Raw genomic sequence first — 16,288 nt, forward strand, 5'->3', positions numbered from 1 at the left:
AAATAACATATTAATATTATGATTCATTTTAGGCAATTATGATAGTAAAATAATACCATAGATAATCAGAGGTGAGATTTCCAATAATCCCAACTCCACAATTCATTCTAAAATAAAGAATTTTATTTTTTTTAAAGGTCTTTTGAGTATGCTAAAATAGTAGTCACTGAGCCCACATCTTGCTTTTTATCTTCTTAGACCTTCATTCACAGCTGTACTGATTTTCACTCAACATTATACTCTAAGTACTTGTCTTCCAAGCCTGATAGGAAGAGATGAAGAAACAAATGAAAAGGAGATAAGTGACGCTGTGTACAGTGACAAAAGTAGAAGTGATTACTGATAACCTGGCATCTGGAGAAGAGAAAGAAAAAGAAAAATAGAGAATTCTTTCACTCCATATTTCAATAATGGATATTCATCGAGATAACTCCAGTTCTTATATATTTGTTCTATACTCTATGTTTAAGGAAAAAGGGAAATTTGTGATACATTTTAAAATATTCCTTACAAAAATTGATCTATTTTTAAAAGTTTTGGCACTCGATGGAGGAAACTTTGCTTATCTAGTTGGAGCAGGGAACAGATTAATGGAACAAGTAGATAGTCCAGAAAAACTGAGCTTAAATCCTGCCTCAGAAACTTATTAGCTGTGTGACCTCAGTAAACTTGACCTCTGCCTGACTCAATTATAAATTGGAAATTATAGTAACACCGAACTCACAAGTTGCTGTGGAGATCAGTTTACATAACCAGTGTATGATGCTGCCAGTGCCTTGTATCTTGGTGCTGGATATTGTATTTTCTTATGGACCTTGTTGACTAAAAGGCTATAGAGTCCACATAGTACACTGTATGTAGATGCAGAGGACCAATGCTCAAATCTCAGCCTGGACTCTTCTTACTGAGTGACCTTGGGCTACCATATAATCTCTCTAAGCCTCAGTTTCTTTATCTATAAAACAGGTACTAAACTATATCAAAGATTCCTTCCTGCTCTAAATCCTAAAAACTCTTTTCATTATTATTGTTATTCTAAAAGACAGTATTTGTCTGCCATTCTTAAGTAGTGAGCTATTCTATAAGAGTGAATTTTGATTTTCACAATTGCAGAAAATATTTTTAATGTTTTAAGATTTTAGAAAGGCCTGGGCAGATTTACATGAACTGATGCAAGAATATGTGATGATCAACTATGAAAGTGGTTCAGCAATCCAAGGCTTTGGACAGAAAATGCTATCTGCATCTAGAAAAAGATGTAAAGAGACTTAATGTAAATCCACACATACTATGTTCACTTCTTTTTTCTGTTTTTTTTTTTCTCTCTCCCATGGTTTTTCCCTTTTGCTCTTATTTTTCTCTGTCAACATAATTCATAAAACAATTTGTATTAAAAATAAAATAAATAAAATTTTATGAAAAAAAGATAGAGCTAGGTTGGAATCATGACTCTACCATTAACTCACTATCTGACTGACCAAGTTACTTTCCCCCTCCAGGTTTAGCAAACAAAAATAAATGTCAAGTTGTGGGAATATAGTCTCAGAGAAAGAAAGAACACTGAACGATAAGTAGGAAGAACTTGATTTAACTTCTGACATTTCCTTTACTCATTGTTTGGCTAGACTTAGAGTCTTCCTCTGAAAAATGGAAGGTTTGGGGCAGGATAATCTCAAGGATTTCCTGAGCTCTAACAATCCATGAACCCAAATATACAAGAATGACCAACCACACAATCACAATAATATTATGGAACTGAACTTCCATTTGTTTTGGGTGTCAATGTTGAAGATAAATTTTATATAAACTTTCTATACCACTTGAATTACAATCCACTGGGAAATGGATGCCTTGAGCTTGGCCAGAAGGGTCCTTTCTCCAGTTCAGCTGAGGTTGTAAAAATACAACTGGAAGTCATTTATTGCCACTCTTACTGTGCATTAAAAAGTGGATTAAAAATACAGCCTCTGAACTTCAAGAGTTTATGTGCCCAAATCCAAAGCTGTCAATTTGGGAATTGTTGTGTTGCTAACATAGGCAGAGGGTCTTAGACCAGAATTTGCAAAAGTCTCAGTACCATGTGTTAACACAGCCCTCTACATTGAAACCATTAACATGCTCAGAAGGTTTTTGGGGAAATTTAATTTGTACCAGTAAAGAGCCAGACAACTTAGACATTAAATTAACAGTGCCAGTATTCAAGTCACAAGACAATGGAAAGAGCATAAAAAACTCCTGTTCACAAGCAAAGGATTATGAATATAGGGTTGGAAAGGAGCCAGTAATTATTTAATAAAACCCTCCAATTATCTGGAGGAAAATGCTGAGGTCCAGGGAAGTGAAAGGACTTCCTCAGAAACAAGCAGAAAACAGTATAGCCAGGAATTGAACCCAGGTCACTCAAATCCAAATCCAATGTTTTTTTCCAAAGTCTTTTCATTGAGTTATCTAAGAAATGGAGTAGCTTTCAGATAACAATCATAATTTAGGATCCAAAGAATAAATTTTTCATTGGAATTTCAAAAAGTTATTAATAAAGGTAACATCCAACTCTTATTTAGGATTATCTTGGAATAATGCCTTTTCTTGGTCTTAGTTCCATCATTTATGTGAACCCTAACCCAGGATACCCCAGAATCAGCCGGAGTCAGGATAAGCAAAAGTCCTCAGTCTTTATTCTTGGTCTTTAGACTCAGAATTGAACAGGATGCAGAATCTCAACCACCTTTTTCCTCATCTACCACCAAAGAGTGACTCTGGCTAGTCTTACTCCACCCCCTAGTCCCTCCTACAATCCTCTGTATACATCAATCATTGATCCAGCACAGGATAGTGGGAAGGACCATTTTCCAAACATAAACCCACAGAGTATTGTCCAATTGGTAATTAGCCTCAAGTGTTTGGCAGTCCTGACCTCAGTGCATTGACTCAATAATTTCAGCCCTCTACACATTTATTTTTTAAAAAAAGATTGACAAAATTCCTTTAAAGTCCTTTCAATTGAAAAAAAAAATCTTTGAGTCTAGTTTCCTTAGAGAGAAATTTAGCTTCCGAGTTCAAATCTAGCCTCAGACTTGCTATGTAATCTTGGGCAAGTCACTTTACTTCTCAACTGTAAAATGGGGATAATAATAGTATCTAATTCACAAGTCACTTGTGAAGATCAAATAATATTTTTAAAAAGTATTTAGTACAGTTCCTGGCACATACTAGGGGTTTAATAGAAGTTATCCATCTCTACCACCTAGCATCCTTCTGGCTTCAAAACCAGCTCTCTACTCAGTAGGCAATGCATGGTAATTTTCTTATACTTCCTCAACAGCAATTTGTCCAATTCAGTTTGGTTTCAGTTCTGTTGAATTTCTGCACCCTTTCCTACAAGCTCCAAATGGAATTAAATACATACCTGAAATTGAATGCCAGATGTAACAATTGGTCACAATATTTAATAAGTCAACAAAGACCATCGCAATAACTCTTCTTATATGAAAAGAGTACATTAATTACCACTTCATATGCTTTAGTTACTTCAGAGAGTTTTTAAGCTTTTAACCACTGAGCTTCCTGGTTGACAATTCAATTTTCAAATTGCATATAGATTTCCATATACCAGCATGTCTGGAAAGACCTTGGTTACCTAGTTACTAATCAGATCATTTCTCTTAAAATGCCCTGCTTACTTTTCTCCAGTATGAAGTCCTTAGATAGGACAATAGGGTATTGATTCTCTGACCCAACTATTTATTTGAAGAGACAAAAAAAGATGAGAGATCAAGAAATCAAACACTAGAGTAAGTAAGTGGCTTATCTATGGTTATATTCTCTCTCTCTTTTTTTTAAATAACTTTTTATTGACAGAACCCATGCCAGGGTAATTTTTTACAACATTATCCCTTGCACTCACTTCTATTCTGATTTTCCCCTCCCTCCCTTCACCCCCTCCCCCAGAGGGCAAGCAGTCCTAAACATGTTAAATAGGTTATAGTATATCCTAGATACAATATATGTGTGCAGAACTGAACAGTTCTCTTGTTGCACAGGGAGAATTGGATTCAGAAGGTAAAAATAACCCAGGAAGAAAAACAAAAATGCAAGCAGTTTATATTCATTTCCCCGTGTTCTTTCTTTGGGTGTAGCTGCTTCTGTTCCTTGTTGATCAATAGAAACTGAATTAGATCTCTTTAGGTTATATTCTCTCAAACATTTTATTGCTCTTTTTTTTCAGTTTACTTAGAGGTCAGGTATCTACCATATTCCTCTCCATCAGAGGATCCATATCTTATTATTCTGGACTGGATCTCTGGGCATCCCACTCATTCTTTCAATCTAAAAGAGAGAGTCTCCAGTTTCTTCAATGGCCTTGAATCCAAAGGATTATGTGTGTACTGTAAGCTTTGGAGAGTTAATACAATAAGTCAAAAATGGGGCAGGGTCATTAGCTGTTCAAACTCCAAGAAGTTATCCCTCTATTCTCAGAACTCTCAAAGTCCATTATTTATACCTCTCTCCAGTACTTTCACAGAGATCACATAATAAGAGGAGGGCATTTCAATGGTGCAATGGAGAAAGCATTATCTATAATGGGGATACATCTGAAGCCTTCCTAATAAGATCAAGGGAGAAACAAGAGTGTCCATCACCTCATCACTATTTTTAATATTAAATTAGAAATGCTAGTTATCACAATGAGACAAGAAAAGGAAATTGAAGAAATAAAAATAGGCAATAAGAAAATAAAACTGCAAATATATTATAGTATATTCTAAAAACTAGCTGAAATGATTGCCAATTTTAGCAAGGCTGCAGAATATAAACTAAACTAAAGCATAAGTCAGTGAAATACAGCAGGAAATGCTAGAAAGAAAAATTCCATTTAAAATAATTGCAGACAACATAAAATATTTGGGAGTCTACCTGTCAAGACAAATCTAGGAATTATGTCAACACAATCACAAAACATAAAGACAGATCTAAATAATTAGAGAATTATTAATTACTCATAATAAAATGATACAGCATAATAAAAGTTACATTTTCTTATTCAGTGTCATACAAATGAAACTATCAAAGAATTATTTTATAGAGGTAGAAAATATAACAACTAAATTCACCTAGAAAAACAAAATATCAATAATATCAAGGGAATCAATGAAAAAAAATGTGAAGAAAGGGAACCTAGTATTGCCAGATTTCAAACTATACTATAAAATGGTACAAAGTAAAAGCTGGTACTGGCTAAAGAATAGAACAACGGATCAGTCAAACAAATTGGGTAAACAATACATTGTAATTAATGATTACAGTAACCTAGTATTTGACAAACCTAAAGATTCAAGTTTCGGGAATAAAAACCCCCATTTAACAAAAAGTTCTGGGAAAATTGGAAAGCAGTTAGGCAAAAAAAAAAAAAAAATTAGGCATAGATTGACATCGCACAACATATAGCAAGATAAGGTCAACTTGGATAAATCATTTAGTCATAAAAAAGTGATATAAGTAAATTAGAGGAGCATTAAAAAATGTTCCTGTCAGATCTATCGAAAAGAAGAGTTTATGGCAAAAGAAGAAATAGAGAACATAATGTGAAGTAAAGTGAATAATTTTGATTATGTGAAATTAAAAAGCATCTTTGTACAAGCAAAACTAATGCAGTGAAAATTAAAAGGAAAACAGGAAACTAGGAAAAATCAAGTTTTTTTTCTGATAAAGTACTCATTTCTAAGCTATGTAGGAATCTGAGCCAAATATAAAAATATGAGCCATTGTCCAGTTGATAAATGGTCAAAGGATATGAATAGACAGTTTTTAGAAATTAGTCAGTTACTTGTCGTGTTCAAAGAGGACCAAAACATCTATGTTGAGGACAAGGTACAGTGTGTCCAACTGTTGATTAGACCAACATGAGCTTAGAAGACTCTACCAGAGATTAGACACAAATAGTTCACATAAACGTCTGGAATGAATATGTCCCTAAATCTTTGCATCTCCTATTACAATTCTGCTTTGCTAATAAAGCACAGTAGATACAGGGTTCTGTCCCATTGTCTCAATGTCTCATAATCGATCAGAGAGATCTTGGGAGTATCATAAAAGTTTTTGTACATTTTTTGTTTTTGTTTTTTAAGATGGGATCCCCACCTGCCTTGGTCATCAGGTCAGGTAGGAGAAGCAGATAATTTTTAGGGTGCTTTTTCTATTTCTTTCCTCACACCAGGAAGTCAGCAGTGTGGACTTTAAACAAGGTTGATCTCATACCCATGGGGCTGTGGAATTCACTGTTGTTTCAGTCCAGTGAGAAGATGATCCCATACATCTATGTACCGATTTGTGACTTATAGTCACTTCACTATCACCACAAGACCTTAAGGTAAGTAAAAATCATAAAATGATATAAGTGATTTCTTTTGACATGCATATCACTTGGACTTAAGTGAGATTACACAAAGTCACTGTCAACTAGAGCTATCAAAGTCCAATGGCAAGACAAAAGTAAACACAACCGATGATGGCCAGGGTCCAGTGGATGATCTTGTTTTTCATATGAAAAAATTATCTAAATTGCTACAGATTAGAGAAATTATAAATTAAACTGAGATACCACTTTTCACCAATCAGATTGGCTAACATGACACAAATAGAAAAATGACAAATGCTGGAGGAGATGAGGAAAAATTTGGATATTAATGTCCTGTTGATGGAGACATAAATTAGTCTAGCCATTCTAGAGAACAATTTGGTACTACATTCAAAGGGCTATAATACTATATATATACACCTTGGCTCACCAATACCATTACTAGGATTATATCCCAAAGAAAATTTTTAAAAAGTGAAAAGCACCTATTTGTGCAAAAATATTTAAAGGAATTCTTTTTGTAGTGGCAAAGATTTGGAAATTGAGTACATATCCATCATTTGGGGAATGGCTGAACAAAAGTGGTGGTATATGATTGTGAAGGAATACTATTGTGCTATAAAAAACAAAGAGCAGGATGGTTTCAGAAAACCCTGGGAAGACTTATATGAAATGCAAAGTGAAGTGAGGAAAACATTATAAATAATAATAGCAACATTGTAAGAATGATCAATTGTGAAAGTCCATTCTGATCAAGACAGGGAGGAATCCAAGGCAATTCCAAAAGTTCCATAATGAAAAATGCTACCCACCTCCAGAGAGAGAACTGGTTCACTCTGATTGCACATTGAAAAACTTAGTTGTGGTTTTTTGTGACTGTTTTCTTTTGCAATGTGGCTAACATGAAAATATGTTTTCTATGAAAAAATGACATTTCTCAGGCAAAAACAAAACAACATAACACACAAATGACTAAGCATATTAATCATAATTAGTGTCTGATTACTTCATATGATTCTACACTACATGGACTAAGAATGAATTTTCTACAAGGTTTCCAACCATTTAGTCATTAACCATACAAAGACCATAGATGTGAAAGAATAGGGATATGGAAAAGATTCACTACTTACTTTCTCTGATATCTTCAGAAACAATTTGGGATTCATAGTCTCCATTTGAGAATCTGTCATGACTCCTGGTCTTTTCACTTTTCCTATTGCCATTTTTGCCTATGGGAAGGACATACAACTTTACTTTTGTAAATGCTTTGTATCACCATATAAAAATGAAAACAACAACCACCACCACAATAATAAATAGCATTTGTGGAGTACATTAAGTTTTTTTAAAGAGCTTTATAAATATTTTAAAGAGCTTTGCAAACTTTCAAATTCTATATGTTTATCCCCCAATTGATAAATGGTCAAAGGATATGAATGGACAATTTTCAGATGATGAAATTAAAGGAATTTATAGTTATATGAAAAAATGCTCTAAATCACTATTGATTAGAGAAATGCAAATTAAAACAACTCTGAATTATCACCTCACACCTATCAGATTAGTTAAAATGACAGGAAAAATAATGAAAAATGTTGGAGGGGATGTGGTAAACTTGGGACACTAATGAATTGTTGATGCAGTTGTGAAATGATCCAACCATTCTGGAGAACAATCTGCCAAAGGTCTATAAAACTGTGCATAGGCTTTGACCCAAGTTCTGTACCCAAGAAAATCATAAAGGAGGGAAAAGGATGCACATGTGCAAAAATGTTCATAGCAGCTCTTTTTGTGGTGGCAAAGAATAGGAAAATGAGTAGATATCCATCAAAGGGGAATAGCTGAACAAGCTGTGGTATATGAAAGTAATGAAATATTATTGTTCTTTAAAAAATGATGAACAAGCTGATTTTAGAAAGGCCTAGGGAAAATGTCTGTGAACTGATGCAGAGCTAACCAAGCAGAACCAGGAATACATTGTACACAATTACAGCAAGAATGTGCAATGACAAACTATGAAAGACTTGGTTCTTATCAGTGGTTCATTGATCCAAAGCAATCCCAATAGACTTTGGACAGAAAATGTCATCTGCATCCAGAAAAAGAACTATGGAAACTGAATGTAAATTAGCACATGCAATGTTCACTTCTTTTTTTTTTTTTTTTTTATCTCCTCCATGGTTTTTCCTTTTTGCTCTGATTTTTCTTTCCCAATGTGATTCATAAAATAATGTGTTAAAAACAAAGTTAAAAAAATTAAAATTAAATTCTATATAAGTGCTAGCTGCTACAATTAGCTTTGGTTTATTTTTATTATTATTATTACAACACTGAGAGGTACTTGTTATTATTATTCCTATATATGGGGAATTGAGGCAGACAAGGGTTAATTGTCTTACTCAAGATCACATAGCTAGTAAGTTTCTGAAATGAGATTCCAACTCAGGTCTTTCTTATACCCAGTCCAACATTCTATTCACTGTACCATCCTGATTAATAACATAATTAAGGAAAATATTTGTGTAAGTTCCTTAATTATCTATTCCGTACCCTCTTCATGCTTTGTTTCAAGTCTCTTTCCTTTGTGTACCTTCTATTATAGTCAAACTGGATTATTTATTGTAATAGTCTCTCTAAAATGTAATGTTTTCTGTTGAGGTTTTCTTGGGGTCTCTGGAGGCAGCCTTCATTTCAGTTCAGTAATCACCACACAAGTAGTCAGGTGTTAAAGTCCAAATCCTTTATTATCTCTTTCAAAATCTTGTATCCTTTCCTGGGGCCCAGTTAGCTTTCTTGGAGGCCTATCTCTCTCCTTAGTTCCGAGAGCTTAAGCTCCTGTTGCCAGTTTTTTGCCTTTTCTCCAAATGTCTCCTGGCTAAGGCTCCTAGCTTATATGCTCCACACTAAGTATACACCAATCATTATATCACTAGGAAACCATTATTTGTTGTAGGATTAAATCAATGCTAAACTAGATTTAACCATTGTTTCCTCAATTCCACTTAGTACCTTGTTTCAAGTTCTGGCCCATACCATCTCCTTGTATGATTAAATCAATCATACTGAACCATGCTAAATTAGGTAACTACTGTCTCTATCAATTTCACTGACTTAGTGCCTTGTAAGAATCTTCTGTTTCAAGTTCGGAGTTCTGGTCCATAACAATTTATAATTTCTCAAATATATTCTACTTTCCTATGCTCATATTTTTGGTCATATTTCCCTATGCCAGTCCTCCCAAAAATGACTATGTCCATTCAAATTTTGATGATATTTCTTGGTGTACTTCAAAATGCTATTTTCTCCAGGACCACTTTTCATCCCTCCAATCCCCAGCAGGTCTTCCTCTTAGAAATCCTTATATTCCTTTTTGTTTATTTTTAGTTTATTTTCTAGGACAATTACTTGTATATATGCCTTACCTCTCTCAACTGGAGTGTAAACACATTAAAGGCCATTTTTGGCAACAAAAAGATTTGTATCTTACTCATCACCCAGCTTGATACCTTGCACTTATGGAGAGGAGGGGAAACGGAGACTAGATTTTTGAGTCAGGATCACCGAGCTACAAGGGATCTCAGAGGTAACCCAGTCCAGTTCCATCATTTGATAGATTAGAAAACTGAAGCCTAAGGAAATGATGTGATAGGGCCTAGGTCAGTCTGTCAGAAAGCACTTGAGATTTGCTTTGAAATGAGGTCTTCTGACTTTAGACCCCATATTCTTTCGCTTTTTCTGAAAAAATTCTCCTACCAATGAGAACTTTTAACTATTCTCTAGCTTCTAATCTTATAAAGTCAACTGGCAAATCCCATCCCTCCCCCCAACCTCTTGGCAAAGATGTGTTATGGAAAAAGAGTGTGCTATAATGCCCAATTTTTCTATATTTGGCTAATTTCTGAATTATTTTTCTCCCTCTTGATTCTTTATTTTAAGGGACAGTTCTCTAAGAGAAGAAGGGAAGGATTCATTAGGAAAGTTAACGATATGAAAACAAAAAGTATCAATAAACATTTATTCTAAGTAGCCTGAAGCCAACAAGAAATGTTTCAATTATAAATTAAGGAGGCCCATGCTTTCTGTTACTGTTTATTAAGATTCTACCATATTCAAAGCAATGAATGGAGTGATACAATGATAGCAAGTTGGCTTCTGAGTTGAAACAAACTTAGGATGTTTAGGGATGCTAAGGCATTTTGAACTTGTATGACAAATGGAAATCACCCAACCTGTTATATTCTTTATCCTTCCATAAATCTTTACTCATTTCATTATAAATTAAAGTGATCCATATTTTCTGTTCAGAACTTTAATAATTGTCCATGTTCAAGGAAAAAAGGACAAAAGTAAATATACAACATAAGACGATTTATTAAATTGTGGGACCAAATATAGTAACAGTCAATTCATTCACTTTCTTACCAATTTTCTTAGCTTTTTAAAAAAACAATAGGAGTTGTGCTATAGTTTTTCTCCATTTTCTGAGTGATCACCATGACTATATAGAGAAGGAAAGAGAATAGATGCTGGATTTGTATTTTCATTGGTATAGAGAACATCCAGATGAGAAAACTGTATTTATATAGATCAGCAACTTGTTGTCATTGATTCCCACATAGAACACTGGGAGGTAAATAATTTGTCCAGAGTCACATAACTATTACGTATACCAAGGAAGGGCTTGAACTCATTTTCCTTTCTCCAAGATCAGCTTTCTCCCCACTATTCCACACTATATCTCAATATAATCCCAAAATAATTTTTTAACAAGTTAGCAAAATACTATTTATTATTAGTTTCAAATACTGATGGGAAAAGCAAGACAAAAAAAAAAAAGGTATGATTTTAAGAAAAGCCAATATTCCCTTTGCCAGGTCTAGCTTTCATGAATTATCTTTCATGAATTTATTGAAGTAATTAATACAAAAATAAGGTTTTGGGGGGCCAGGGAGAGGAATTCCATTGAACGCAGAGATTCAGTCTTCTCATTATAACAACCATTTTTAAGGGACTTAGATTACTCAGACAATAGAACATATTTACATTTTAGGCATAGCTAAGGAATTCAGGGTCAGGCTAAGTAGAGGAGTGGCTTTAAATGATTTAGTCTGAACAGAATTCATGTCTATATAGGTCTATTTAAAAAAAAAAAAACTTTGTTCTTATAATTTTTTCTTTGATTATGCATTTTCTATTGGTAGTGAGTTTTTTAAACTTTATTTTTGTAGATTGTATGTTCATCTGCAACTAGTTATGTTATTGCATATTCAGGATACAAGCCTTGTCTTAAGATTTCCATTGTACCATTACTCCATAACTTGCCTATTTGATGGATGTCAAAGGATACACATAATAAATATGCATAATGGAATTTACCTAGATCAAAGTGATAAAACACAACATAGAATTATAGAGTTTTAGAATGGGGATGAATTTGGGAATTGGTAATGAGAATGAATGGAAATGGAAATGAAAACAGATTTTAGAATGAAAACTTTAGAAATCAACTAATCTAATTCCTTGTTTTACTAATTCAGAAATTGAGTTCCAGAAAAGTAAAATGATTTACTTAAGATGACACAATGAGTTAGCAGCAGATCCAGGATGAGAGTCCAGACCCTCTACCTCCCAGAATTATGCTATTTCCATGTTATCATATATTATTAGACTATAGTATATTCCCAAAAAAATTCTTTCTTTTCAGAAGAGAAAATATAGTGTATTATATGATGAACTGACTTCAGAAGTAAGAAAATGTGAATTTAAGTCCCACTCTGAAGCACACTGTGATTCTGGGCAAATCATTTAACCTCTGAGTGCTTAGATTCCAGCTTCTTAAACGGTCTTGTAAGTCCATCCGGGGTCTTGTAACTAAATGTGGGAGTCACAAAAGTCTGATTTATTATCAGTAAATGTTTGATTTGTGTGGTTTTTATATACCTATATATATCCAGGGTCATGTAAAAATTTTCTTGGGTGAAAAGGGGTCATGAGTAGAAAAAGTTTAAGAAGTCCTGTTTTAGACCACTCCTTAAAACAATAGGTTGTAGAGAAGATGACAACCTGTACTGGTAGAGAGAGCATCCTCATCTAGAAACTCCCTATATCAATGAAATCATAGATTGAATTCTGATCCCTTATGGGATTCCTTATCCCAAAAGATACTAGAGTCAGAAGATCTAAGAGAGAATATCATCTATGAGATTTATTATATCCTTTAGCCCTTTATTCCATTGAACAGCAGTTTCTTGACAACAGGGAACAGTTGTACTTTTAGAAGCATAGTATAGCATAATTGATTTTTTTAAATTAAGGAGCATGGAACAAAATACAGAATATATGTTTCATCAGCATTCTCAGCTTGCAACAACACTTAGTCTGGCTCAATCCCTCCAAGTCCACTGAGCTGAGCAGAATTTTGCCAGTCTTAGAAATCTTTTAGAAACTCCCTTTCAATTGTGGAAGGTATTTTCAGGAAAACCCCCAAACAAAGCAAAAATGAAAAATTCTTCTCCTGAAACTTTCAGGATATGAAACCTTACCCTTCAATACCATACTATTCAGTGATTCCTGCTGTGTTTTACTTAAATTTTAAATGCATTCCTGAACCTACAAAATGAGAAGTCCAGATGAGAAAGAATGCCCCAGACTGTCCTTCCCTAGCAGCAGGACAGTCAATGAATATTTTCCCACAGATAGGGAAATCCCCTTCAAAGTCAGCTACGTAAAAGCAAATAGTGAAGTGCTAAGCAGCAGTCAGGTAGAAATGTCATGACCATCAACAAATGACAGTTTTCAAGAAAACTGTCACTCCACCATTGAAATGCCAGTAAAAATTCTGGATTTTGTCCAATTGCCTAGACACTCTTTCTGGATTTATTCCCATGTGAAGTCTAACTTAAGAGATAAATTAAAAAACAATGGTGAATATTCACTTCCCTCAATAGGCAAGCTACACCATGAACATAGGAAGTCCTAAGTTTCTGTACCTGAAGAGGGGGAAATGACAACTTTCTTTTCAACCTTTTCCATTAGACATCTTTATATAAGACCATTTGTACTTCCAGGGTGGGGGAGAGAGGGAAAAAGAGAGAAATAGACAGAGAGATAGAGAGAGGGAGGGAAGGAGAGAGAGAGACACACACACACACACACACAGAGAGACAGGAGACAGAGAGAGAGAGAAAGAGAGAGAGAGAGAGAGAGGGGAAGAGAGAGAGCTAGACAGACAGACAGACATAGAAACAGAGAGAGATCAGTGCATTTATGGTTTCAATAATGTGGTTATTTCTCCAACTTATAGTGATTGCTATCTTAGATAATTCTTATCCAGAATATTCAATAAATTCTCCAAAATCAGATGTACAGCAGATGGTTGGAAACACAGAACTAGAGATTAAGATCAGGAAAATGACTGAATACAGAGATATTTGCACCATAATAATTAAAGCCATAAGAATACAAGACATCTCAAAATGATAGAGTAGAGAAGTAAAAAAGAAAAAAGAGGACAAGGGATAGAGTTATTTACAATGGTGATTAGGAAAAAGGAAAAGGAAGATAAAACAGGAAAGGAGACTGAGAAGGGGTGATGAAACAGTAAGCACATAAGAGTACCTGAAAAATAAGGGAAGAAACAATATCAAGAAGCAGATGGTCAACATAATCAAATGTGACATAAAAGATCAGAGGAAAGGCATAAAAGGGGAAATAGTAGCACTAACTATAGACTACTCTTTCTAGAAGCTTAGAAAGAAGGGGGAAAATAATTACAGCATGAAAAGCTTTTTGTCATAGCTATTTTGCCAATTTTAAGGGAAAGAATTCCTAAAAATATTTTTAGGCAGAAGGAAAAGAGACAATTGAAAAAGTGAAATTGAAGATGAAGCTACACTAAACAATTATCAATGAAGTAACATCCTAGAAGGGACAAGAAAAAGATGGCCTTAAGGCCAAAAGTTAGCTTTAGTAGGTAGGAAAACTAGTTCATTCTCTGTGACTATCAGTAAAGACATACAGAGGAGTAAAGATAAAGAGAGGTTGAGAGCTCTGAAGACAAAGGAGATAAGAGAACACATGATAAAGGGCTGTCATCTGCTCAATGTAGAATAAGGGCCTAAAATGGGAACTTGAGGAAACAAGTTTGGTAAAGTCACATTAAGAAATAAGCTAAGCAATTTGGAACTATGCCCAAAGGGCTATCAGACTGTACATACTCTTTGATCTAGCAGTGTCACTACTGGGCCAATATTTCAAAGAGATCTTAAAGAAGGGAAAAGAACCCATATGTACAAAAATATTTGTGGCAGCCCTTTTTGTAGTGGCAAGAAACTGGAAACTGAGTGGATGCCCATCAATCAGAGAATAGCTGAATAAGTTATGGTATATGAATGTTATGTTATATTATTATTATGTAAGAAACGATCAGAAGGATGATTTTCAGAGAGGCCGGGAGAGACTTACATGAACTGATGCTAAATGAGGTAAGTAGAACCAGAAAAAAATTGTACATAGCAAAATGAATATTATACAATGATCTATTCTAATGTAAGTGGCTCTTTTCAACATTGAGATGATTCAGGCCAGTTCCAATGGCCTTATGATGAAGAGAGCCATCTGTACCCAGAGAGAGGACTGTGGGAACTGAGTGTGGATTACAATGTAACATTCTCACTTGTTTTGTTGTTGTTTGCCTACTTTTATTTTTCTTTCTCATTTTTTCCTTTTTGATCTGATTTTTCTTGTCCAGTATGATAATTGTGGAATTGCACATTTAACATATTGAATTACTTGCTGTCTAGGGCAAGGGGTAGGAAGAAAGAAGGGAAAAATTTGGAACACAAGATTTTCAAGGGTTAATATTAAAAATTATCTATGAATATGTTTGGAAAATAAAAAGCTTTAATAATAAAAAAGAAATAAGCTAAGGAGTAAATCAGAAATAGTTGGGATTGGTATGTACCAATGAGAATCCAAATAAATTTGATTGATAGTTTCTTTCCCTTTAAGGCTATTTTTAATATCCATTCTCTATGCAACCTTCCATTATCTGACATTAATATTGATTCTTCCCCCCCAACCTCCTAGGGCTCATATACCACTTTGCTTTGCAACTCTCAACTACAATAAGTGATATTAAGTTATATCAGTATTATTGTCTTATCCACATTTATAATAAAAATTTAGAGAGTAAGGACTAGGCCTTATTCAAACTTCCCCTAGAGCCCTGCCATATTACTCTACATACACTAGATACATTAAAAAAATCTGTAGAATCTTCTTTTACAATATTTCAAAAGACTTTAGTTCTCAAAGACAATACTACTGGGCTAAAAGTTCTGGTATGTTCAACCAAACATTGAAGATGTTGAACACTGTCAATTATCAATGAAGTAACATCCTAGAAGGGACAAGAAAAAGATGGCCTTAAGGCCAAAAGTTAGCTTTAGTAGGTAGGAAAACTAGTTCATTCTCTGTGACTATCAGTAAAGACATACAGAGGAGTAAAGATAAAGAGAGGTTGAGAGCTCTGAAGACAAAGGAGATAAGAGAACACATGATAAAGGGCTGTCATCTGCTCAATGTAGAATAAGGGCCTAAAATGGGAACTTGAGGAAACAAGTTTGGTAAAGTCACATTAAGAAATAAGCTAAGCAATTTGGAACTATGCCCAAAGGGCTATCAGACTGTACATACTCTTTGATCTAGCAGTGTCACTACTGGGCCAATATTTCAAAGAGATCTTAAAGAAGGGAAAAGAACCCACATGTGCAAAAATATTTGTGGCAGCCCTTTTTGTAGTGGCAAGAAACTGGAAACTGAGTGGATGCCCATCAATCAGAGAATAGCTGAATAAGTTATGGTATATGAATGTTATGTTATATTATTATTATGTAAGAAACGATCAGAAGGATGATTTTCAGAGAGGCC

General features: G+C 34.4%; 1 protein-coding gene across 1 annotated transcript in view; it reads right to left on the reverse strand.

Annotated features, from left to right (window-relative positions):
- Nucleotides 1–16,288, reverse strand: part of CPXM2 (carboxypeptidase X, M14 family member 2) — a 264,562-nt gene that overhangs the window by 223,885 nt on the left and 24,389 nt on the right. The window contains exon 2 of the mRNA XM_051981609.1: nucleotides 7,489–7,587. Coding sequence (XP_051837569.1) covers nucleotides 7,489–7,587 — 99 coding nt within the window. The remainder of the gene's footprint in view (nucleotides 1–7,488; nucleotides 7,588–16,288) is intronic.

The sequence above is a fragment of the Antechinus flavipes genome, chromosome 2 (assembly GCF_016432865.1).
Source record: "Antechinus flavipes isolate AdamAnt ecotype Samford, QLD, Australia chromosome 2, AdamAnt_v2, whole genome shotgun sequence".
Lineage (NCBI taxonomy): Eukaryota > Metazoa > Chordata > Mammalia > Dasyuromorphia > Dasyuridae > Antechinus > Antechinus flavipes.